This window comes from Rhipicephalus microplus, unplaced genomic scaffold (genome assembly GCF_043290135.1).
Source record: "Rhipicephalus microplus isolate Deutch F79 unplaced genomic scaffold, USDA_Rmic scaffold_48, whole genome shotgun sequence".
Lineage (NCBI taxonomy): Eukaryota > Metazoa > Arthropoda > Arachnida > Ixodida > Ixodidae > Rhipicephalus > Rhipicephalus microplus.
Genome location: NW_027464621.1, coordinates 1,725,725 through 1,750,759, shown reverse-complemented (window position 1 = coordinate 1,750,759; position 25,035 = coordinate 1,725,725). Strand labels below are relative to the sequence as shown.

At 48.2% G+C, this 25,035-nt stretch overlaps 1 protein-coding gene across 1 annotated transcript; it reads left to right on the top strand.

The window, feature by feature from the left end:
- The first annotated feature begins 12,035 nt into the window (after window positions 1-12,035).
- LOC119177270 (uncharacterized) lies at window positions 12,036-15,172 on the top strand. The gene is made up of 3 exons (XM_037428715.2): window positions 12,036-12,514; window positions 12,630-12,792; window positions 13,496-15,172. Exons 1-3 carry the CDS (start codon window positions 12,340-12,342, stop codon window positions 13,911-13,913), a joined length of 756 nt encoding a protein of 251 aa, XP_037284612.1. The 5' UTR covers window positions 12,036-12,339; the 3' UTR covers window positions 13,914-15,172.
- The last annotated feature ends 9,863 nt before the right edge of the window (window positions 15,173-25,035 follow it).

Sequence of the window (25,035 nt, the reverse complement as noted above, 5' to 3'; positions counted from 1 at the left end):
GGTAATGCACCTAGATTTTACTATTTAACATTGTTACTTTCTTATGCAGCCTTCTATTTAGCCTCTGCGTTTGCCATCTGGCAATTAGGCAGTTTTTGGCCTCTACCAGGTTCATCAAATGTGCACGCATCCTGTTGACCTTTAGGTGCATTTAGAATATTTTATTAACAGCCTTAATGTCCTTTTTGAGTTTAATTAAGAGGTCTGGAAACGAATCGTACACATCGGAGTCCTTGACATTGTTTACGAAAGGCATCATAGTCTACTACACTGAACACTCTAGGAGGAGGTGCCTTAACTTCCATAGAAATTTCCACAATAAAGTGGTCACTGCCCAGATTTTCTTGGTTATTGTGCCAATAAATGCCGCTAATTTTCTTAATGATGGTCAGATCGGGCATGGTGTCCAGTGACAATGAATTACCAATGTGCGTGGGAAACTGTGGGTGTATGACTAGCTCTAAAGAGCAGTTTGTAACTGCTTGAAGTAGATTTATTCCTGTTAGGGAGTGTCTTACATAACGCGATGCTTTATGCAGCGTGTTAAAGTCTCCGGCTACCACGAGCGGTGCCTCCTTAGCTTTTGCCACCGCCTTCACTATACTAGACTTTGCAAAAGCAGCACCTATAATTTCAAGGTGTTGTGGATTGTATTATAGTACTTCCTACGATCTTCTATGTGTATGATGTTTCATGCAATGAACACCAACAAAACCACTGTGGCAGCACTGCATAACAAAAAGATCTCGTTGCCGAGGCGTCAGTCCATAACCTTAAAAGGGCCAGCATGAGTGCGACGAGGATGTCTCAGAATATGGTACAAAAAATATTCTTGCATTGTGCTCAGAATAAACCTTGTTAAAATAAAACATTTTTGTCTCACTCAGTTTCCTCTCTTGTGTGGTGTGCAAAGCCTCTTTTAAAGGCAAGCGACCGCACGGCAGTAGCCGAGCAACACTGTTACGTCCAGATGCATTTGTGGATTTCCCAATTCTTCAACAGCGACATTCGTTCAAGTTTCTGTGTATCAAATAATGTATTGGCTCGTGATTACTCGATACAATCCCTGTTATTTATTTATTTATTTATTTCGACATACTGCCAATCCCATCAGGGATTTTAGCAGGAAGGGCATGAACATAAAAATTCGAATAAGTACACAATAAAGACATACATCGCGATAAAGTACAGAACGAAACTAACAGAATCGGATCATTTAACAATTTCAGATCAAAGAAGGCATAAAACATTAGTGTAAAGAAAAGTTGTCAGAAGAAAATAAATGCAGCGACTTGGTTGACACATTGGTTGACATATTGGCATATGCATTAAGAAACACAACAAGAAATTACAGCAATAAGAAACTACCCTACAATATGGCGAAGTATTTCAAGGAAGGGCAAATTTATACACACTGAAAAACAGAAATATGTTCAAGAATCAACAGAGTGATTTCTCTTCACCTGGATTCAGTATTAAAATTGCTTAAAGAAAAAATATGATGACATGATACTTCGCTCGTACAATGTTCACACGAACACTCATATTAAAATCAACCAGGTGATTCCGTTTGCATAATACATAGTTTATTTTCGACAAGGGTTAGAAATTTTGCTAATTCGGTAGTGCTGGAGATACTCGGATACAGTTTATTCCATTCATTAGTGGCTATCGGAAAGAATGAGTACTTAAAGCATTTTGTGTTGAAGGAGTATTCGTTAAGTCTCATTGGGTGTTTTTGGCGTGTTGTTCTAGTTTGATCAAACGTAAGATAGGCAGATACATCAGTGTTTAAATGACCATGGATAAATTCATGTATGAATTTTGCACGTGCTAACCTTGTTCTATTCATTAGAGTAAGTAATCCAGATTTTTAAATTAGTTTAGTCGGAGAATCTGTATGTCTGTACTTGTTGTAAATGAACCTCATAGCTTTCCTTTTTATTCCTTCCAGTTTCGTGATTTGCTGTTTTGTGAATGGTGACCAAATAATATTACCGTTTGCAAACATTCTGTTTGCAAACATTCTGAAACCATCAGAATGTTTGTTTGCAAACATTCTGAAACCATAGCTATCAGCAAGGACTGTAGCTGCAAAAAACAAACAATAACAAAAAAGAACTCCAACATTTGGCGGAAAAACAGTCTGCCAGTGCCTCATGTTGACGACAGTGTTCAAACTATAATTCGTCACCTCAAGGAATTTGAGCAGCCTGTGGTCCTGTTTCGCAAAAAGACATGGTACGGGCCTGCATCTTTATAGTGAAAAAAAAAAAAAATTGAGAAACGGACCATGTGTGTGTGCCGTTAATAAGAAACACTTTCGCCCCAGGACAACAAATGGGCTCAATTCACAGGCGCACACCTTTGCACACCAAGCGAACGTGATCTCCTGTCAAAGTACTACTGGTTGTTGTCTGCTTAAGGAACGTGATTGGCTTGCGCATGAATATTATTTCAGTATACATGCTTCTTATCACTGTTTCGCAATGAAGGAACTGAATATGAATACTGCAGCTGACTGTTCACAACAAAACGTCATCTGAAGAGGCACACCAACCACATGCACAAGATCAACAATTCCCAGCCAAAACTTAACTCCAATGAGTGGGACAAAACATTCTTCATGTTGAAGGAGCTCGAGCTGCATCATGTTAGCGAACATTTTTTTCAAACCTAGAAGCACGATTTTCCGAGAGACATGTAAGGTGCTTGATTTTTTTCTCAAGTGCTCAACTCTATCTTGGTTTCCCAATATTTACAAACTTTATTTGTTAAGCTACATACTGAACATAGGATGAACCCACAAACTTAATACTGAATTTTTGCAAATTAAAATATGTTAAACATGCTGCACATGATTACAAGACATGCCTTAGTGAAATATTTCTGACGGATTTTGACTCGAAGCAAGAACATTTTGAATTTCACCAGTATTGACCCAGTAGCATGATGTGTAACAAATTTCTGCCTTTAAACATAAAATTCGGCATTACTGCTAGAAATTTGTGAATTAATGGTACTCATATGCATTGTAATCTTCATTTCAAATATTATGTCCCATTATCAATGTTAAGAATGAGCATAACGTCAGTTTCTCTCTCTCTCTTTGCTGTCTTGGTCTCATTTTTTTTTTTACAGAGTGTTAACTGTACTCCAGAAGTTATCAAGCTTTTACGTAAAATTTGAAGCACCAGCACGAAATATGAATGAAAGTAGCAATTCGCTAATCTACGCATTTGAACTGAGAGCCAAGATGCTTCTAATGGTGGAATTTATGTGCCAATCTCCTAATTTCAAACTTTTTTGCAATACCGCGGGTACCTGCGCTAGTTCATCCACCCATTTTTATGTTCTTACAAGCAGTTAAGGGTCTCCTACTTTGAGCTTGATAGGCTCGGTGTACGTAAACAGGCAGAACGAGTCACATATTGCCAGCTTCGTGGCCACGCAGAGGAGTCGCGCTACCATGGAAACGACGACAGCGCTTCGCCAGCATAGGTAAACGAAACCGAATGAAGCTTTTTTTTCAACGATTTTATTTGTAAGACTTAAGAATAAGCATGAAAAAACCGTTTCTCATTTAATTTTAAGAATTCAGAAGCATGCATAGTGGGAACGCGTAAAAAATTGGAAAGTGACGCACTTTAGCTTGCAGCAGCCCGGACCAGGCCGCACTGCTTGTGAAAGGCACAAAATTATGTTAATATCAATTACTTAAAGTTTACCGAATAATGTCAATGAGGTGTTGTGAAGTCTTGAGCTACACATGTGCAGTGACGTAAGCGGTATACCTTTACTTACTGCAGCGAGGTTTCGTGGAGTGCGATAGATATATCAGCCAGCACTGGACAGCTTCTGTGCTCCAGGCATCTGCGTTGGGGCCATGCGTAGTATGTACCTTCTTTGCACATGAACGTTGATGCATGCACATTGTTCACTTTTGAACGTGCTAAAATGTTACTTCATCATCATCATCATCAGCCTGACTACATCCACTGCAGGACAAAGGCCTCTCCCATGTTCCGCCAGTTAACCCGGTCCTGTGCTTGCTGCTGCCAATTTATACCCCCAAACTTCTTAATCTCATCTGCCCACCTAACCTTTTGTCTCCCCCTAACCCGCTTCCCTTCTCTGGGAATCCAGTTAGTTACCCTTAATGACCAGCGGTTATCCTGTCTACGCGCTACATGCCCGGCCCATGTCCATTTCCTCTTCTTTATTTCAACTATGATATCCTAAACCCCCGTTTGTCCCCTAATCCACTCTGCTCTCTTCTTGTCTTTTAAGGTTACACCTACCATTTTTCTTTCCATTGCTCGCTGCGTCGTCCTCAATTTAAGCTGAACCCTCTTTGTAAGTCTCCAGGTTTCTGCTCCGTAGCTAAGTACCGGCAAGATACAGCTGTTATATACCTTCCTCTTGAGAGATAGTGGCAATCTACCTGTCATAATTTGAGAGTGCTTGCCGAATGGGCTCCACCCCATTCTTATTCTTCTAGTTACTTCAATCTCGTGGTTAGGCTCTGCGGTTTACCTGCCCTAAGTCGACATAGTCTTTTACAACTTCAAGTGCACTATTACCTATCTCGAAGCGCTGCTCCTTTCCGAGGTTGTTGTACATTACTTTCGTTTTCTGCAGATTCATTTTAAGACCCACCTTTCTGCTCTCCTTGTCTAACTCCGTAATCATGAGTTGCAAAGAACAGCTGGAGCTTGTTCTTTGCCAGACGCCCTTGTTAGCAGCGCCGTTTAACTTGTCTCGGGGAGCACGCCTTGAGGAAGAATGAGTGAACAGAAAGGGCCGCGTCTGGTCGGTCACTGTGCGCTTCGCGCCCAAGGCAGGTACCGCGCCGTGCTTTGGACCAGACAGCAGAAATTAGGTGCCTTTCTCCTTCTTCTAACCACTGAGCCCCCACGTACACTTCAAACGAACGAGCCGCCGCTTCGGTCCTCTGGGGACAAAGGGCACCAAAATTTGAGCAGTCGTTGGCGCGTCAAGGCCGTTTCGGAGAACGCGCCCGTTTCCAGAGGCTGCCACAGTGTTATCGCGAGGCAGGATTTGTTTCTTTCGCACCCCGTGCGCAAACGACTGCAGGCACACAGCGGGGGTACTTGGCGAGACGACCAGAGGCCGAAAATTGAGACCATGTGTGCGCGTCGCCTCTGCTTGCCGGAAAGTGGTGTGTATGGAGGGTGAATTCATATTGTCGCGAGACAGGCTTCAGGCAACCACATGTTGATTTGATTATCCTCGGCTTGCCTGGTTGGTCCGCGCAACCGGGGACGCTAAAAAACCCCTATTTAAGCAGCGACTCGGGCTCTTTTGGAGGTGAGCGGAGTCGGGGTCAACAGCGGATCTCACCACCGGAGACCAGCCATGCAGGCCGAGGGGTATGCCACCATTTTCTATGTTTTGTCTTTGTGACCTAGTGCATTTTGTAAATTGAAGTTGTGTTAGCTAAATAAACCCCCAATGAGTGCTCCCTGAAATCATCGTGTTGACTTCTCATCGATTGCCTCCGTGGAGTTTCACCCACACTTATTCGTCTCCCTGGTCGTCCGATGCGCCTAACTTTGAACTACCCCGACGTTTCGCAACAGCAGAGTGAAGTAAACGCAGCTAAGTGGTAATCATAACACCTCAAATCTCAAAATTGCTCAACTTGACTTTTCTGTTTTTTTCTTCTCGTTTGCTCTCTTCATGTTGTTTTTTTACATTAGTCTTATTATAATACCAATTCATTACACATAGTTAAAATGATCACAGAAAAACTGCACTACACTTTCTTGGCCAATCCCCCTGAGTGGGTATGAGCCATCATCCCAGGGAAACAAACAAACAAACAGATTGTCGTTGTCGTGAATCATCTACGAGTGTCCGCCAGTAAACGTCTTAACTGTAGTACTTTTCTTGTCCGAAAATAAGCGAACAAAGCACGCTTATTTTTTGGCTTAGAAAGCTAATCGAAATGTCTACTGTCGTATTCTTCTTTCGCGCGGTTCACAGTACGCCTAAATACGCCATCCTCTCAGTCTGGCGGCCGTGGCCAATGGCAGCGCGGGCGCGTGACAAGGGGCCCCACAAGCTTTTTTTCTCGCCGCTCCGATAGCCCCGATCGCCCTGGTATTTGTGCATATCGTCGTTGCCGGTGGCATGGAAAACGTTGGATAAACTGTTTCTGATGGAAATAACTTATAATTGAATAAAGTGATGCTTGAAGTGTGCTATTTCTGCAAGGCAACGCCCGTTTCCGAACTACCAACAAGATATCGAGCCGTGCTGGAAGGTCATCTTTCAGTGGTACCGGCCGTCTCGGCGAACCAACCGGCTTCGTTCCCACCTTTGCTCTTTAGATCGATGCCGTCGACAAAACTAGTTGCACGGCTAAAGCATTGTATACAAGCGTACAAGTTTTTTATCGTGTTGGGAAAAAGAAGCGCCTGACAATGAGCTCACGTTGGAAAGCGAGTGGTGCTACCGAGAGCGTCAGCCTTCCTATGCTCCGAGTCGAGAATGAATGTGGGCTGTGGCGATGTTTGTCGCTCGCAAAGGCGTAGCTTTGTTAGCACTGTTATTAAACAACGAGCCGTGACTGTGTGAGGTTGTTTATTTTGTAAGGGGATACGATGTCTTCCGTGTGTGCAAGCTGATATGCCGTACGTGGGCGGGGCCTGAGCGCTGATGGCTCGTTCACCCCATGTGTCATGAATCGTCACGCGCCGGATCAGACACTGGATCACACGATGTGTACAGCGCTTAGTCATCACTACGTCAACCATGTGCGTCGTCAGACGGTGCCGCACGCACAACTTATCAAAGTGCAAAACGTTCGTTCTCACAAGCTGCCCAGCGAGCCACAGCGCGGAGAATTGCTTCGAGCTATCTACCACGATGTCCCCCGATAGTAGGGGCATACAGAGTAGAAACCCGTGGTCGGGGCTTCCGCAAGCGGAGGTTCTGTCACGCGATCACGATATGAGTGCTCACGATACGAAGGGCGCAGGCTCCTTACCGTTGTCAGAAAGGAAGAGGAGTTGGCTCTCGAAAGCGCCTCGTCCCAGAGTACATGTCACTCATCAACCCTTCATCATCCAATTACGTTCAACCCGGTAAGGATCCCGCCCCTGGGTAGGGGACGGGTCTTTTGTTGTTTCGGTTGAACGGCCCTACCCGGACAAGGGTGCCGCCTCCGCACGACGCCCAGAGCACCGTGCGGACGCGACGTATCTCGCGGCGTGGGGCCGCGAGATGGTCGGTGCCTTTCCCAGACAAGGGGGCCACTCTTTAGTGCCGCTGACGAGGTCAGGGCCCACGGAGCTGTGGCCTCTCCATCGTGACCGGAGGTCGAAGACCCCCATGGTCCCCGCTCAAAGCGAGCGGTTGCGCCACGCCCCCGCGGCGCGCTGAAGACGATCGGCGCGCGCGAGGAACACGTGGCAGGCGTGTGCCCGCTGGCTGCCTGCCAGCGAGCGGTTTGAATTGCGCGCGCGTCGCAGCGGTCGCGCGCGCAGCAGACCGGAATACGCACGCCGGCGGCGGGGCTAGCGAAGGAAACGAGTTTAGCCGTCACCCCCGGTTTAGCTCGGAGGGAGAAAGAGTGCATGCTTTCTTTCCCTCGAAGAGAGGCGGGAGAGGAGGGGAGAGCGCCCGCGGAGGGGCGCGCTCTTTGAACGAAAACGCGTTCCCCCGGAGAGTGTGGCAGCTTGGGCTAGTTGGTATGGCATGACGATAGTTATAGCGCGAGAACAAAACGACGACACTCTCTGTCTCTGTGTCGTCGTTTTGTTCTCGCGCTATAACTATCGTCCCCCGGAGAAAAGAGGAGGAAGGCGCTGCCGAGCAGAATGTTAACGAATCCCCAGGCGTGGTGGCTTGTCCTAGCGCGGAATAAGCGCGCTGTTGGACTTATACAAAGCATGCAGGCCAGTGATGCCTCGCCAAATCCTGCTGCTAGATGTTCCGCCATCATAGTTGGATGGTTAGTTGCCCTTTAGACTCACTATAGATCACTGCCGGTCGGTGCCAGGTTTCGAGAAACTTCTTCGCGCCTAGGCGATACCGCTCACGAAAGAGATGAAACCAGACCTCCTTCCGCACTTTTGCAAGCACTTCGTGGAGGCCCGGCAGTCTCCCCTGGTAAACAGCCTCGCATCGCGCCAACCAAACTTGGTACAGGCACTCTACGAGAAGAAGCACGAACTGGTTGACCGCGTGAGACGGGAGCGGACTTGAATAACGGACCGTGGGATAAGGAACTCCCGGGAGCTGAAATAGGTCGGCTATCTTTCGGAGTGGGGCTTTTGGAAGGGCGCACTCGTGAAAGATGTGAACCAGGGCCTCTCGACTATGACAGAATGGACAAACACCTCGCTGGATGTTTGGTGTGTTGGGTCTGTACGTTATAGGCAGACAACCCCTTGCCAGGCGGTACATATAAGTAGCACGCCTGGCGTCGAGAAAACTGGCAGTGATGAGATGCCAGTTCGGCTTGTGCCGGCACAGGTCCAACATCTTGTAGCGCTCGGGTGGAGGCGGGGTTATGAGGCCGACTAGATCTTGGAGTTGCACCTCGACTACGTCACACTCTGGATCGACGCGCTGAATCTCCGCGAGTGTCCTAGCCGCGCCCGCGTAAAAAGCTGACGGGGTTCCCGCACGGGGCACGCTGTGAGAGAGGGCGCCCGCCGAGAACTGCCGTAAGCGCGTGCTAAGGAAGAACGACGCGAAGCTTCGAGTGAGTGTCATGTCCGAGTCTAACGCTACTCGGGTCCATCTGACGTGAAGCACCCTGGCCATGAGCCCCAGGTCAGGGACTCCGGGACTCCGAGTCCTCCCTGATCTCTGGGCAGCTTCAGGACAGGGCGTCCCACGTAAATACATGAACCGCTCCTTAGAAATTCGAAGAGAGTCTTTTCCAAGCGATTCTTGGTTTGACTCGCGACCGGCATAACGCTAGCCACGTACGTTAAAACCGAAAAGAGCAACGATCGTGTGATCGTTACCCTTGCAGTCAGCGGACAAGAGAGTTTGCCGAACTCCTCGATTCTGGCTTCAAGCTTTTCTTCCGCTATCCGTCAGTTTTCGGGAGTCAGGCCTCCCGGCTCGAAGTGGAAACCTAGAATGCGCAGCCTCGCCTTCACGGGTAAGCCGTGTACGGGCTGCGCGCTGCTTGGAGCTGAGTTTAAGTACATTACTGCACTTTTCGACCGATTAACGCGTGCGCCGCTCGCCTCGCAGTACTCGTCTAAAACTTCCAAGACGGTGCAAACGGTTGCCTCGTTTTGGACTACGATAGACAAGTCGTCTGCGTAGGCAAACAGCGCGACGGGAGGGGCGCCCGGTGGAAGGGGAAACTGAGAAAGTCGGCTGTCGCCAGACAGTCGCTGCAGAAGCGGTTCGAACGCGAGCACGTACAGGGCAGGCGAGAGCGGGTCGCCCTGCCTGACTCCCCTGCACACGTCAAACGACTCCGAGACGCGATCCTGTATGATGACAGCAGACGTTGGCCGAGAATACAGAGCTCTAATCATGCTAACGAACCTGTCACTAAATCCTGCCTCGTTTAAAACTTGGAAGATGAAGTGATGGCTTATTCTGTCGAACGCCTTTTCCTGATCGAATGAGCATAGAATGCCCGGGACGTCCCGTGCATTCGCCTATTCAATCAAGTCTCTAATCGCGAAGCCATGTAATTGGCAGGATCGTCCTTTAACGCTGCATGCCTGGTATGGTCCCAAAACAGTACTGAGTACTGGAGTGAGCCTAACAGGCATTTGGCTATGAGCTTGTAGTCGCAGTTGAGTAATGTGATGGGGCGCCACGCCCTGAGGTCGGTGCGTCTCGACTCGTCCTTGCAAAGGAGAGTGATCAGCCCCTTCCTCTGAGTCGTTGACAGCGTCCCTTCACGCAGCAGCCTATTCACCAGAGCGGTGAAAGACTTCCCGAGCACTTCCCACAGTTTGACGTAAAATTCCACCGTCAAACCGTCGGTGCCCGGGCTACGATTACGCTTCATAGTCACCAAGGCCGCGTGGAGCTCCTCCTCAACGAAGGGAGAGTCGCAGAGCTCGAATACCTGATCGTTTTTTACGAACGGAAAGTCGGCCGAGGGCGGAGTTGGCTCAGCGTAAAGGTTCTCATAGAACCGCTTTGCCACCTCAAGTACCCCGTCCGGCGTTTCCACTAAGCTACCTGTCTCTGGATCGATGAGGGACATCAGAGGCGTGTGTTTCCTAGCTAGATGTCGCCGCAAAATGGTTCGACTTTCACCAAGCCTCCATTTCCCATCTCTCAGTGCGAGCGACGGCCTTGAGGCCGTCCCAGCGTCGCTGGAGCGCTACTCTTAGCTCTTTACGAAGCGTAGCCAACGCAGACGCAATGCCAGGGCCGGTGGACTCTGGCCGAGACAGCAGGAGGATCACACCGGAGATAATTCTTATCTCCTCGCGTTCCTCCCGCGCTCGGCGCTTGCCCCACGACCGGAAGCATTCCGCGACGTCGGCCTTCACTTCGTCCCACCTGTCGCCGTCTAGCTCTGGTGTTGCGTGTACCTAGCGTTGTATTAAACGCGCCACGTCGACGAGTATTTCTCTGTAGTTTAAGAGCCGGGCGTTTAGGCGCCACGGCCGCTTACCCTTAGCTGCGATGTCTGTGCCGGCGAGCCTTAAGATAAGGAGGCTGTGGTCGCTTAAAGCCGAGGAAACTAACCACGCGGAATGCATACTGGGAGCCAGTGACGGCGAGACGTAAAAGCGGTCGATCCTGCTTCGCGCGCTCCTGCCAGTCCAAGTCATTCCTGACTGGGCCGGCCGAAGAGCGCGCCAAGCATCGATCAGCCCCAGCTCGTCGACTAGCTCGCGCAGTACGCCTTCGCCACGCCTATCTGACCATTTCGGAGGAGTGCCTCTGAAAGTTCGACGGTCAATGGGATCTAGCACGCAATTGAAATCCCCCACCAGTACGACTCGAGAGGGGCCGACTAGGTGGTTATCCAATGCGGCAAAGAATTCTTTCTGCGAGCGGAGGTCGTTTGGAGCATACACGTTTACGATGCGAATGCCAGAATCGAGGTCCATCCACATTAGACGGCCATCAGTGTCCCTGAAGTAGCGCAGCACGGAACCCGTGAAGCGCGGCATCAAAACGATGGCCACGCCCCGCGAACCGCTCGCGCCATAACCCCAGTAGGACCTGGTGCCAAACGTCGCGTCGAAGGGCCTGATCTGACCGAGTCGATGGACGTAAGTCTCCTGTCACCACCACCGCTGCCTTGTTCTTGAGCCGACTCCCCTCAAGCAGACGACGCTGTAGTTTGGGAAAGTCGGATGGTGGTGACGGCCATGGAGGATGGTGACAGCGCCAAACACTATCATGCTACGAACCACGGTCAACTAAGGCTCAAAAACATCGCTGCGTCGCCATGTTTTGTCAACGACTGAGAAACTTCATTGGCTGTATTAAAGTGACGTCATTTGCACAGTTGACAAGAACGTAAGTTGGAAAACCAAAATTGAGCTTTTTTTATGTATTCATTGAGTACAGACGATCAAACGAGTCGAGGTATAATATTGAAGAGACTGCCAGGATTTTGAAAACACGCGTAGTTTAAAATTTTGGGGGAACGTTTCACGACCCTATCAGTAGAGCAAAATGTTGAACTCTCAGAGCGAATCCGGTGGTGGATAACCGTCTCCTCCACCTTTAGGAGGCACGACACAGCCTATTCCGCCGCTGGCGTCGTAAAAAACACATTCGGCAACTCAAAATTTGTATCGTGGAGATCACCCGACAGGCGGCTGAGTACGCGGTCCAGCCTGTGGAGTGACATGTCTATAGAGCCAATGGCGACTAAAATTAGATGCGTTTATAGCGCCATTTCGATTGCGGCGGCAGTTGCACAAATAGTAAAAAATTACTCTTTTACTAACAACTAAACAAGTTTTTATTATCTTCTGCGCTCAAATAGCTTTTTTGAACAAATAATAACTAAAATATTGTTTGTATAATTTATTGTTGCGTGTAAAACGAAATGGGTTTCAAAGCGCATTTTGATTAGGGCGGCTGGCCGTTCGCATCACTGACCTCCATTAAGGAGGCAATACACTCCGACGTAGCGCGCGCGCGCGTCATGGCGACGTTATGTTGGCGAAAACGCGACCCTCTATAGTCCGGTGGCACCTGGCGCCGACGCGAACGGCGGCATCTAGCGCGCTCTGGCATCGTCCGGCGCCGAATGCAACCGAGTGCATTTCGCGCCGACCACGCCAAAAAAGTTAGCGCCTAGCGCCCTCTCTCGTCGAAGTAGAGACTCGCTACTCGGCGAGCTGTCAGAAGAAGATGGCGTCTTCGCAAGCAAGCGTACCGGACCTGTGCGGCTCTGAAATCGAGAGGTTTTTGGACGCCGTCCAGCAACATCCTTGTGTCTACGACACCAAAAGAATGGACTACCGGGATGCGGAGCGAAAAAGCAACGCGTGGGAGCAGATACGTGTGTACTCCGGCCTCTCAAAAGGTACGTCGGTGCTACACACGTGTTTGTATTGTCAGTGCCTCCTGTGGCATTGTATACGTGTCCGGACATGCTGTGCACTCAGCGCCTGTTTGTTGTCTTGTTTTCTCTATTTTAGTCGATGAGTGCCTTAAACTGTGGAAGCGGCTGAGGGATCGGTATACTCGTGAACTGAAAGCTATTGAAGCGACGAAAAGGAGTGGCAGCGGCTACGTGTCTCGACGGGCCTGGGAATTCACAGAGTCCGTGGCCTTTTACAAACAATGCGGCCGTCAGAGGAAGTAAGTCACGCATTTTTGAAGTTGTGTGATCACATTCATACCTGCTTATGTTGCGTACACTTAGACGACTATGTTTTTATGACTGGGTTTCTTGCTTTCTTGTATAAAGGTTTCCGCACACCACAATCGTGTCATGCAGTGAAGCAGGGGGAGTTTTCTGTGCCCTTTACGCGATCGTGATTCGTTTTGCGTTTTCGGAGTGCACATCAGTGTTCACTTAACATATACGAGTTTGTTGTACTTGCCTCGGCCCGCGCCCACTTATTTCATCCTCCATAGAATGTTCAGGGTACTATACAACTGTCCCGTTAATCCTTGCACGAAATAGCAAATGAACACTGAGTACTTCGACAAAATTTCTGCTCTTATTTGAGTTCCTTATTGCACACATATGTTATACAAAATAGGCACAAACTGTATGGTCCCATAGCCAAATGATAGTGCCGATTTCATTGGAAGTATACATAGCTGAGTTATCCGCGTGTGGACAGCTCCGCGATTGGCACGCCACTTATGAAACCCGTTTTTTTTTTTTAAGTGAGTTGAGCGGTATTGTAGTTCACACTTGATACTATTGGTCCGAATGATTCTTCGGCATTCTGAGCGAGCGATGCATCCAAATTTAAAGAGGACAGAAGTATGCTTTTAGTTGACAGTCGTGCACCTGTTTCCCTTTGCAACAATGTATGCATTTTCTCTGCAGAATGACATGCTGTCTGGAGCCAGCCACTTATGGTGATGATGGCGAGACCGCCGAGAGCATCTTTGCAACTATGGGAAATACGCCGCCATCACCCTCAGGTGTTGAAAATCCCATGGATTCCCCACAGGAGCTATCGATGCCAGCAACGTCGCCACCATTGGCAGAACGGCCACCTGAAACCGGTAAACAAGGGGCTGCACCAAAGCATAAAAAAGAGAAAAAGAATGACAACTATGAAGAGCAGCTGTTGTGCAAACTCGACAGCAAAATGGCAGAAAATGAGGCATTTGGAATATCCATTGGCCTCAGCTTAGACAACATGCCACGTAAGGTGGCACTGAAGTGCAAAGCACGAATAATGACATTGATTGCAGAAATGGAGGAAGAAAACGATGTGCACACCATCAACATTAGTTAAACTTTGGTTATCATAATTCTCAATTGAATATGTTTTTTTTTTTCTCTTTAAGTAATGCTGCACTTTAAAAATTATAAGTTTTCTAGAGGTAACAGGATAGCGTAAGTGTACTATGTTCGCATCGGAAATCATGTAAGGTCTACTTGCTTGCTTGTTTGTTATGCTTCTCTTTTTGCTCGTGGGCAATGCCGACACCGAATATTCTGCGAAACAATTTCCTAAATGCTATCGCATTAAAAAGTAGCAAAAATTGATACAAATGCAATTTATGGTTTCCTACATGCCAAAACCATGATCTCATTATGAGGCACACTGTAAATGGAGTTAATTTTGACTGCCTGTGATACACTATGAAGCTGCTTAATTTAAGTACATGGGTGTTCTGCCATTTCGCTCCTATCCATATGCGGCCACAAGGTTCAGAAACAAACCATCGTTATTCGCAGAGCTACACTTTGCCTGCTAAGCTTCCATGCCGGGTTATCAATACAGAGACTACAAATGTGATATAATGCAAGTGATACGCTGTTCACCAATGCTGTGAAAAAATATATTGAGTGCCAGTACACGGACAATATGTATACAACATTATGTATCTTGAACACCACATAGTATGTTACTGTGAGCATTTCTTTCTTGGTGATGTGTGTTCCATTACTATCCAAGATCTCTTTCTGGCATTAAATTAAGAGTGGTATTCTGTTTATTGTGCGAATTTCCAGCATGACATGCTTTAAAAAGTGCACTTGTTTTGCATGTCTAGTCTGTCTTTCCAATGTGGCAATGTCTTAGAATATGTGACAGATATTTTTGCCTATTTTTCATGTTATTGTGCACCTTATCAAACGTTTCACTTTTGCCACATGCAATGTATTTGAGCACTGTATATAGTAGTACAAAAGTTTCACAATATGTCTAATACATAGGGAACAGATTTCATGCAGCATCAAACAAAGGGCTCAATTCCACCGTGACGATGAATGTTTTATTGTCAGGTGTTTTTTCTACACATTTCAGAGGTTTGTTCATATTCTTCCAATGCAACATCCCAGAACAAGCAGACAACGCAGGCTGGCAGTTGAGATAACATGCATACGTACACCTTGTGTGCGTGTGTGTGTAAAATTATCTGAATATCTCCATTTTTATCTCTGTGTTGCACACAAGTATATCATGTTATTAATACATAGGTAAGTGTAACTGCTCTTGATTTATTGTGCACTTCGTTTGAAAGTTATCATTAAATTCCATTTTTTCTACGTGATGCTCTCCATGTTATCTATGCATGCGGTAAATGTTTTTAAAAAGAACGAGCTCACAGACCTCTGCCACGCACACTTGATATAAAAAGACACACAAATGCCTCGCGGTTCAAAACATTCGCTACAGTGTGCTTTTAGCTTACATATAACAAAATAACAGCTTGTTGGTCATCGATTTTCACTTACTGGCGTACATTGCTAACAAACCCTATGCAAGAAGGGTTTGAAATTAACCTGTCAGGGTGACATTTCCGAAATCACATTGTATTAGTTGAAAGACTAAAAAAAAAACGTGAATGCTTTGTTTATTTCAAGGTACCTCAGGAAAGAGGGCACCACAGAAAAATGGCAGAAAAAACACATAAGAGCCAAAAATGCTTAAAATAATGCGCTTGAAAAACAGTGTTACAAATATAACTGAATGCGGAAATAATCAGATTACTCGGAAAAAGAATGAAAACTACAATTCTTGGTAACATAAAAAGCGGTGGATTGCCTGCGTATAAAACCAGCAAAATATGCACATAGTTCAAGCACATAAACAAACAGCAATGAACAATCCACAAAAAATCTGTTTGTAAGGCAGTGCTAAACTTAAGAGAAATGCAGCAAAAATACTTAAAGTATTACATATAATAGTCTTACAGAACACAGTACTTGAATGCGCTGTATTCTGCTAGGAATAAAGGAAGAGAACATTAAGGGTACAAACTATGCATGTATGTTTACAGGAGATTTTAGCATCGCCTGACAACCTTCAGCTGCCACGGCAATGAACCTTCTGGAGACATAAAATAGTCTGCTACTTCGTCCCTCATTGCCATGGCAGCTGAGGTGGAGCGGTTGTTTGACGGCACTGTCTTTGTGCCAATTTCAGTGACAGTGTGGCGCCATTCTCCGTCATGCACCGTCTCACCGCACAGCGTGTCGCTGTACTCGTCAGGGCAGTAGGCAGTGTCCTCCATAAGAAAATTGTGCAAACATACGGCAGCCTGAAGCATGTTGTTGAGGAGCTCTGGCGCACCTTGCACCGTTCCAAGAAACACCCGCCACCGGGAGACCAGAATGCCGAAAGCATTTTCAATGCACCTGCGTGCCCTCGACAAGCGGTAATTGAAGACCTTTTTTCTATCATCCAGCTTTCTCCCAGGGTAGGGCCGCATCAAGTAGGTCCGCAAAGGGAAGGCTGCATCACCAACCAAACAAAGTAGCCACCTCGAAATATTTGAAGGCAGCCCCAAAGCACCCTTTTCAAAAACTGCCTGGAGGGGACTTCCCTTGAATAAAGAACCGTCTGAATATCGGCCTTGGGCTCCGATGTCCACCATTAGAAATCTATATTTGGCGTCTGCTATAGCCAGCATAATTAGTGAATAGAAACCTTTATAATTGTAAAAGTCGGAGCCACTCTTGTTATGACATTTGATCGCAAAATGCTTGCCATCAATGCTCCCTATTGTGTTTGGAAAATCCCATTTGTCATGGTATTCCTTAGCTATGTCGCGCCACCTCTGTATGCTTGGGCGTGCGAGTACCAGGGGCCTCAAGCAGTCCCAGATCGCTGGTAATGTCTCCTTCAGTATCCTAGCTACAGTAGAAGCATGCATTCGGAAGCTCAATGCAATGTCCTCCATGGACCCTTCTGTGGCCAGAAATCTGCAAAGTTGTTAAAAAAACAGTTCATATAATTACGGTTCAAATATTTTGACATACATGTTTACACTGAACGAAAGTGTTATCAGCATAATTATATTCTTTAATGTCGGCATCGCGTTTCACAGACGCCATAGGGCCACAGACAGTAGCGAGAATAGTTCGTCGGTGACTCTATATAGACTGCATAGGAAGAACTATTATACGAGGTGAAAATTTTCGGAAATATAACCGATCAAGAAAAAAAAAAGTTAACGTGAACCAGTGTTTACTTTAATGTCATGCACGGGGAAGTTTAGGGAGGTGAATACGTGGGTTCCATATCTTCGAAATTACGAAAAGTAGGGAACACGAAAAAAAAAAGCATATTACGGGAACGAATGCTTGCGGCATGTCAGCAAAAAGCGTAATTTTCTAGAACAACAGTACACATGCATGCACGTCGGCTCGTGGCCGCATTGGCTAACTGCTAGCAAATGTGGTCAGCATATATTTTACCTCAATGTCACCGCGAGCCTCTCTGCCGGTGAAATGGGTCTCCTGTGAGTTGGAGGATGAACAAGCTTGTGGTATACAAGGCTCAGCAGCTTGTCGAATGATGCCTTTGTCATCCTGCGTGCGACAAATGCATGACAGTTACGTATAACATACTTATCCGAGCTGAAGCTACACAATTCCGAAAGGAGCAACGTTGTCACTTACCTGAAATACTTGAAATGATATTCAGGATCACTGTGCCGAAGCTCCTGTACTAGGTGGTGGTATTCTCCATACTCTGGACGCTTTTCAAATATATCCCTTATGTAGAAAGACCTGTTCCTCTTGCGACGCAGACGACGCACTAACAACGCGAGAATAATCTTTCGTCTTGCCGCATGTGTCTGTGTCCGTGCCATCGCCGAGAAAACAGTCTGGTCCGCGGTGGTGATCGCTACCGACAGAGATAGCGCGCGAAAAGATTTGTTTCGATGTTCCACCACAGGCGGCGGAGCAGCGCGGTTTTCTGCGCATGCGCTACTCCGGCTACGGCAGCTGCGCGACGTTGAACTGTAGGGGGACGGACATACGCCTGGCGCGGCGTAGCCAACCTGGCGTGACGCAGCGCAACCACCGCGCGCGCCGGGTCACGTCGAAGTGTATTGTCGCCTTTAGGGAGCTGGATGGCGCTTAGAGCGCGCCGGCTTGAAGCCACCGGAAGTCGGCGGCCTTGTCCCGGAAGCCGGTGCTTGCTCCCGCCTGACTGCTGCCGGCGTGCGTGTTTTCTGGACTTCTCTCAAAAGAATGCCTGCCTGCTGTGCTGTTAATTGCACAAGCAGGCCAGAAAAGTCTTCTGGAAAGACGTTTGCGTAATGGCCCTTAAATCATTCTTAATTCCCCGTAACTGACTTGCATGGAGCATGAGCACGGAGCATTTGCGATGCGTTGAACGGCGTGTTAAAGCTGTCCGGTATTTGTGTTGCAGGTTTCCGCGTTCCCAGCCCCACTTGTACCAGCAGTGGGTTGTGAACCTCAAAAGGGACAAATGGAAGCCATCTCCAGGCAGCAGACTTTGCAGCAGCCACTTTACCGAGGCGTGTTTTGACCGCTCGGGTTCAAGGACGCGTCTGAAAAGCGACGCCATCCCAACGCTGTTTTCTTTCCCGGAACACTTGCAGAAAGTGAGACTTCTTCTTCTCTGTGCACCAATCATTACTACGCAAAGTCATGGCCTGCAAGAAGATCTTTCCCGGATGTAGCTTCTCACATGCATGGCAAAAGTGATATATACCACTGCCCAAAGCCACACACCTGGGTGATATTTGGCACATGGCACTCAATGTTTGGGTGACCCAAACATTGAGTGCCAGTGTGGCAGACGCCATTGACTTCTGTCGGGAAGACTTAAAGCTGCCTCAATTCAAGGATTCGCCAGTGACTACGAAGTTCATTCGCCTCTTCGACCGGCTGTTTGACTGCCTGAATTCGCGAAACCCTGTGGCTAAGGAATTTAAAGCACCCCTTCGGCCTGGCAGCAAGGGTATCTGGTTGTCGTTTCTGGAGGAAGCTAAGGAGTACATTAGAGGCCTCACTGGGCCAACAGGGATTGCCATTTTCAAAACATCGCGGAAGACTGCCTTTCTTGGTTTTCTCTTGAGCATTGAAAGCACCATCGGACTGGCATCTTCCTTGCTCCTTGGAGAAGCTGCCCCATTGCGCTACCTGCTGATGTACAAGCTCTCGCAAGACCACATTGAACTCTTCTTCGCTGCCATACGCTGCAAAGGAGGGTGGAACAACAACCCCACAGTTGCGCCATTTGTGGCAGCTTATAAACGCCTAGTTGTGCACACTGAGGTCAAAGGAGGACGAGGAAATTGTGACGCTCTTGATGAAACCCGGATTTTGTATGTAAGCAGCGGGATCGGGGCTCATGATGAGCTGGACATGACTGTGGCAAAGCAGAATGGTGGTGGAGATCTCCAGCATGATCTCGAGCTTTCCGAGGAAAGCGAGTTGGAAAGGGAGGCTGAGCGTCTTCCTTCGCTCTCGCCGTACATCGGGAACATCACCGGCTACATTGCGGGCTTTGTGTGCCTGATGGTGTGCAGAAGGATCCCTTGTGCTACATGCCACGCAGCAACTGTGTCGGAGAGAAGTCCGTTGGCCTTCTTTGACCGGAAAAACCGTGGTAGTCTGCAGAAGCCGTCATCATCTACAATTTACATCTGCCAGACCACAGAGAAAGTGATACGCAGAGAAGACAACTTGCATGGCACAAGCCTTCCAAAGAAGGGGAATCTTTCCGATTCATTGACAGTTTCAGTTATGACAGAGCTTTCCGGTCACCTTGAGAAGCTATACCCCGAGTTACATGATCACATGTTCGAATCCGCGGCTGACTCAAACCACTTTGTGCGACTGGTAAAGTGTGTGATCGCCTCCTATATAAAGATAAGGATGCATCACACCGCGAAGACGGCGACGGCCAAGACACCGCGTAGCGCAGTAGACGACCTCCTTCTGGGACAAGCGGCGGCACTTCCGGTGGCTTCGCAAGCTCCCGCTTCGGGTAGCGCCTGTGCGCCATCCAGCTCCCTAGTGGAGGTCAGTGGGCTGTCCTGTCTTGTACAAGGCGTGGGATCTAGCGACGCAGGCCGCGTTCATAGAAGCTTTTACGGCCGCTTGCACGTGTCTCTGCGGGTTTCTGAGTGTTTGTTGTATTTGTTTGGTTTGCTCTCGATCTTTTCCTTTTTTTTCTCGTGGTAGAGAGTGGCCGTCGCTTGAGGGTTACGGGGGGCGTTGCCAACAGTGTTTTCAGCCCGGATTTGCTAATCCACCAAATCAAGTCCCCAGAAGACAGTGATTGGTCTGTGTATCGGGGGTTGGAGCCTAAGTAACCCATCAAAACCACGACACAAGGTCATAGGGTCGAATCCTCAACTTACCTTAACCTTTACTGCACCTAAATGAGAACTTCAGCAACAAAGTTTCCTATAACTCAGACCAAACTGTTCCCTGTTTTATTATAACCAGTGTGTTTTATAATAAAAACCGTGCGAATAGAATTCACTCCACATAAGCTTGATATCGATTTATAGTAACAGAGAACATGAAACTGAAGAAAAGGACCTGAAGGCCGAATGGCCTGTTTATTGGAGCTGATGTAGAAGACACGTGCTGGTCAATTTGTGTGAATGTTTTACTGGTGCTTGAATAGGATAAGCTTTGTCAGCTGCTTGCGGGTGTTTGATCCAGTTATCTTGGCCGTCGCCGTCTTCGCGGTGTGATGCATCCTTATTTTTATATAGGAGGCGATCACACACTTTACCAGTCGCACAAAGTGGTTTGAGTCAGCCGCGGATTCGAACATGTGATCATGTAACTCGGGGTATAGCTTCTCAAGGTGACCGGAAAGCTCTGTCATAACTGAAACTGTCAATGAATCGGAAAGATTCCCCTTCTTTGGAAGGCTTGTGCCATGCAAGTTGTCTTCTCTGCGTATCACTTTCTCTGTGGCCTGGCAGATGTAAATTGTAGATGACGGCTTCTGCAGACTACCACGGTTTTTCCGGTCAAAGAAGGCCGACGGACTTCTCTCCGACACAGTTGCTGCGTGGCATGTAGCACAAGGGATCCTTCTGCGCACCATCAGGCACACAAAGCCCGCAATGTAGCCGGTGATGTTACCGATGTACGGCGAGAGCGAAGGAAGACGCTCAGCCTCCCTTTCCAACTCGCTTTCCTCGGAAAGCTCGAGATCATGCTGAAGATCTCCACCACCATTCTGCTTTGCCACAGTCATGTCCAGCTCATCATGAGCCCCGATCCCGCTGCTTACATACAAAATCCGGGTTTCATCAAGAGCGTCACAATTTCCTTGTCCTCCTTTGACCTCAGTGCGCACAACTAGGCGTTTATAAGCTGCCACAAATGGCGCAACTGTGGGGTTGTTGTTCCACCCTCCTTTGCAGCGTATGGCAGCGAAGAAGAGTTCAATGTGGTCTTGCGAGAGCTTGTACATCAGCAGATAGCGCAATGGGGCAGCTTCTCCAAGGAGCAAGGAAGATGCCAGCCCGATGGTGCTTTCAATGCTCAAGAGAAAACCAAGAAAGGCAGTCTTCCGCGATGTCTTGAAAATGGCAATCCCTGTTGGCCCAGTGAGGCCTCTAATGTACTCCTTAGCTTCCTCCAGAAACGACAACCAGATACCCTTGCTGCCAGGCCGAAGGGGTGCTTTAAATCCCTTAGCCACAGGGTTTCGCGAATTCAGGCAGTCAAACAGCCGGTCGAAGAGGCGAATGAACTTCGTAGTCGCTGGCGAATCCTTGAATTGAGGCAGCTTTAAGTCTTCCCGACAGAAGTCAATGGCGTCTGCCACACTGGCACTCAATGTTTGGGTCACCCAAACATTGAGTGCCATGTGCCAAATATCACCCAGGTGTGTGGCTTTGGGCAGTGGTATATATCACTTTTGCCGTGCATGTGAGAAGCTACATCCGGGAAAGATCTTCTTGCAAGCCATGACTTTGCGTAGTAATGATTGGTGCACAGAGAAGAAGAAGTCTCACCTTCTGCAAGTGTTCCGGGAAAGAAAACAGCGTTGGGATGGCGTCGCTTTTCAGACGCGTCCTTGAACCCGAGCGGTCAAAACACGCCTCGGTAAAGTGGCTGCTGCAAAGTCTGCTGCCTGGAAATGGCTTCCATTTGTCCCTTTTGAGGTTCACAACCCACTGCTGGTACAAGTGGGGCTGGGAACGCGGAAACCTGCAAGACAAATACCAGACAGCTTTAACACGCCGTTCAACGCATCGCAAATGCTCCGTGCTCATGCTCCATGCAAGTCAGTTACGGGGAATTAAGAATGATTTAAGGGCACTTACGCAAACGTCTTTCCAGAAGACTTTTCTGGCCTGCTTGTGCAATTAACAGCACAGCAGGCAGGCATTCTTTTGAGAGAAGTCCAGAAAACACGCACGCCGGCAGCAGTCAGGCGGGAGCAAGCACCGGCTTCCGTGACAAGGCCGCCGACTTCCGGTGGCTTCAAGCCGGCGCGCTCTAAGCGCCATCCAGCTCCCTATTGGAGGTCAGTGTCACTGACCTCCAAACAACACCGTCGTCACTGTCGTCGTCTGCTTCTGCTTCATGGCTGTCCCCCGCTAATTGAAGCAGGTCCCTGTCTCAATTTCTCTCGTTTCCATATAGTACAATGCAGTGAACTATTTACTAGACGCTCACAAGTATCTTGAATACTTACTTTAGTAAGTGAGTGATGCCGCATGCAGGCCGAGCGAAATGACAACGCTGATCACACAAATTTGCGGCAATAAATTGTTTTATTGCAGGTCAATCGACATTTACATGAAATAAAGGTCACGTAGTAACGTTTTAGAATGTACAGCAGTGAACAATGTGCATGCATCAGCGTTCCTGTGCAAACAATTTCAGGTACGTACTACGCATAGCTCCAACGCAGATGCTCGGAGCACAGAAGCTGTCCAGCGCTGGCTGATATATCCATCGCACTCCACAAAACGTTCGCTGTGGTAAGTAAAAGTATACTGATAACGTTCCAGCACTTCTGTAGCTTAATATGTCGTAACACCTCGTTGACAGTATTTGGCAAACTTTCTGTAATTAATATGAACGTATTCACGTGCCTTTGATGAGCAGTGCGGCACGACAGTTTGTTTTCTGGTCCACGCTGCCATCTAAAGTGCGTCATTTTCCGATTTTCCAGGCGTTCGCACCACGCATGCTTCTGAATGGCTAAAATTAAATGACAAACGGTTTTTTATGCTTACCATTCTCAAGTCTGAAAAATAAAATAAGGCTTAGATGGCGTTCGTTTGCCGCCGCCGGCGGTCAGCTGTCGTCGTTTCGATGGTGGCGACGCCTCACGGTACGGACGCGAAGCTTCCATCATGCCACGGGCCTGGCCCAGCTTACCGACTCTAATTGGTTGGAGCATTGCAACCAGGCAGCTCGGCAAATGTCGAGTCGCAGTACGTGGTGCCTCTTCCGCGCTCTTATGGATCCGGCACAAACCCGTACCGAAACACAAAAGCGGCTTCAAAAGGCTATATAACGTTAATGGAGACACATCCAAACTGACCGATGCTCTCCGCGATAAATATCTCAGCATGCACCAGGATCTCCATGGTCTGGCGTACTCGTATGCAGGTTCTGGAAACACCTCGTTGGATCAACCATTCCAGCTCCATGACCTAAAGGCGGCACAGGCTAAAATGAAACGAGGTAAAGCACCGAGCCGGAACGATTCGTTAAAGCTTTTAGCCAACCTCCTTAATCCCGCCTCCGACATGTTACTCGAGTATTTCAACACTATAGCGCTCGGAGGCACACCCTTGACCATCGACTGGAAAACGCCATTAGTAACTTTCATTCCAAAACCGGGTAAGGTCGTCAACACTGACAACTACCAGCCCATCTCCCTCACTTTGTGTGTGGGAAAGCTGATGAAAGCAATGGCCCGCGACAGATTTTCAGAATTTTTGGAACAGCAAAACATTTTTGCAGACACCATATGCACGGCTTCCACCCACACCGGTGCGCACAAGATGTTCTACTGCAACTTCACAAGGAGATTCTAGACTCTGCCGAGCACCCCAGCAATGATAAAGTGGTTCACGCACTTGACTAGCGAGGTGCCTTCGACCATATGTAACCCATGAGATCATCCTATACCACCTGTAGCAAACAGAATGCGGGCTTAATATACTTTTCGTTACATGAAACAATTTCTCACAAATTGCCAATTCAATCCGGCTGCAAGACACGGAACATGGCCCATATCAATTAGGCACAAGATGGACCCCACAGGGAGCCGCCCTGTCCCCACTATTATTTAATCTGGCCATGATGAAGCTCCCTGCTTAGTTGGTTGAGGTCAGCGGTGGGTAGCACGCTCTGTATGCGGACATCACCACATGGGCAACACAAGGCTCGGTTGGAGAGATCAGGGCCAACCTGCAACGAGCAGCAGCTATTGTGGACGAATATGCTCGTCACTGTGGCCTTGAATGGTCCCCGAGCAAATCGGAATTCCTGCATCTCCGCCACAACTCAAAGTGTACAACCAAATTACTCTTGTCCCTACGTAGCGGACCAATACCCGAACGCGAGAAAATCTGCCTGCTGGGGCTTTTTATTCAACAAGGGCGCAAGATTGACACTACTCTACGCAAGATACGAAGGTGGGGGATCAGGTGCGCCGGATGGTTCGTCGCGTATCCAATAAAAAGGGGGGACTACGTTGCAAAAATGCCCTGCGCCTGGCTAATGCATTTGTCACCAGCCGAATTTTATACTCGGCTCCCTACCTGCACCTACGAAAATGCGACGAGATTGCATTCGATGCAGGTCTCCGCAAGGTCTACAAGAGAGCACTCGACCTCCCCACAACGACGTCCAACCAGCGTACGCCTCCTCCGTCTGGGGATCGGAGATCCTGGTATCAGGTCCCTACCCATGTGAGCCATCGCCCTAGCAACGAGGAGGCGGATGCCGCAACGAGGAGGCGGATGCCGCGGCCCGTGGTCTCGCCACGTGCCGGACCGCGGCCGCGCCCGCCTCCGAAGACACGACGGCGACCAAAGAAGAAGGCGAGGAGCAGCTGCTCGATTACGGCGACATCCTCGCGTGGTACAGGGAGCAACGGCGTGGCTTCCCGCCTCCGCACAGGGATCTTACCCGGTGGGAGGCGGTGA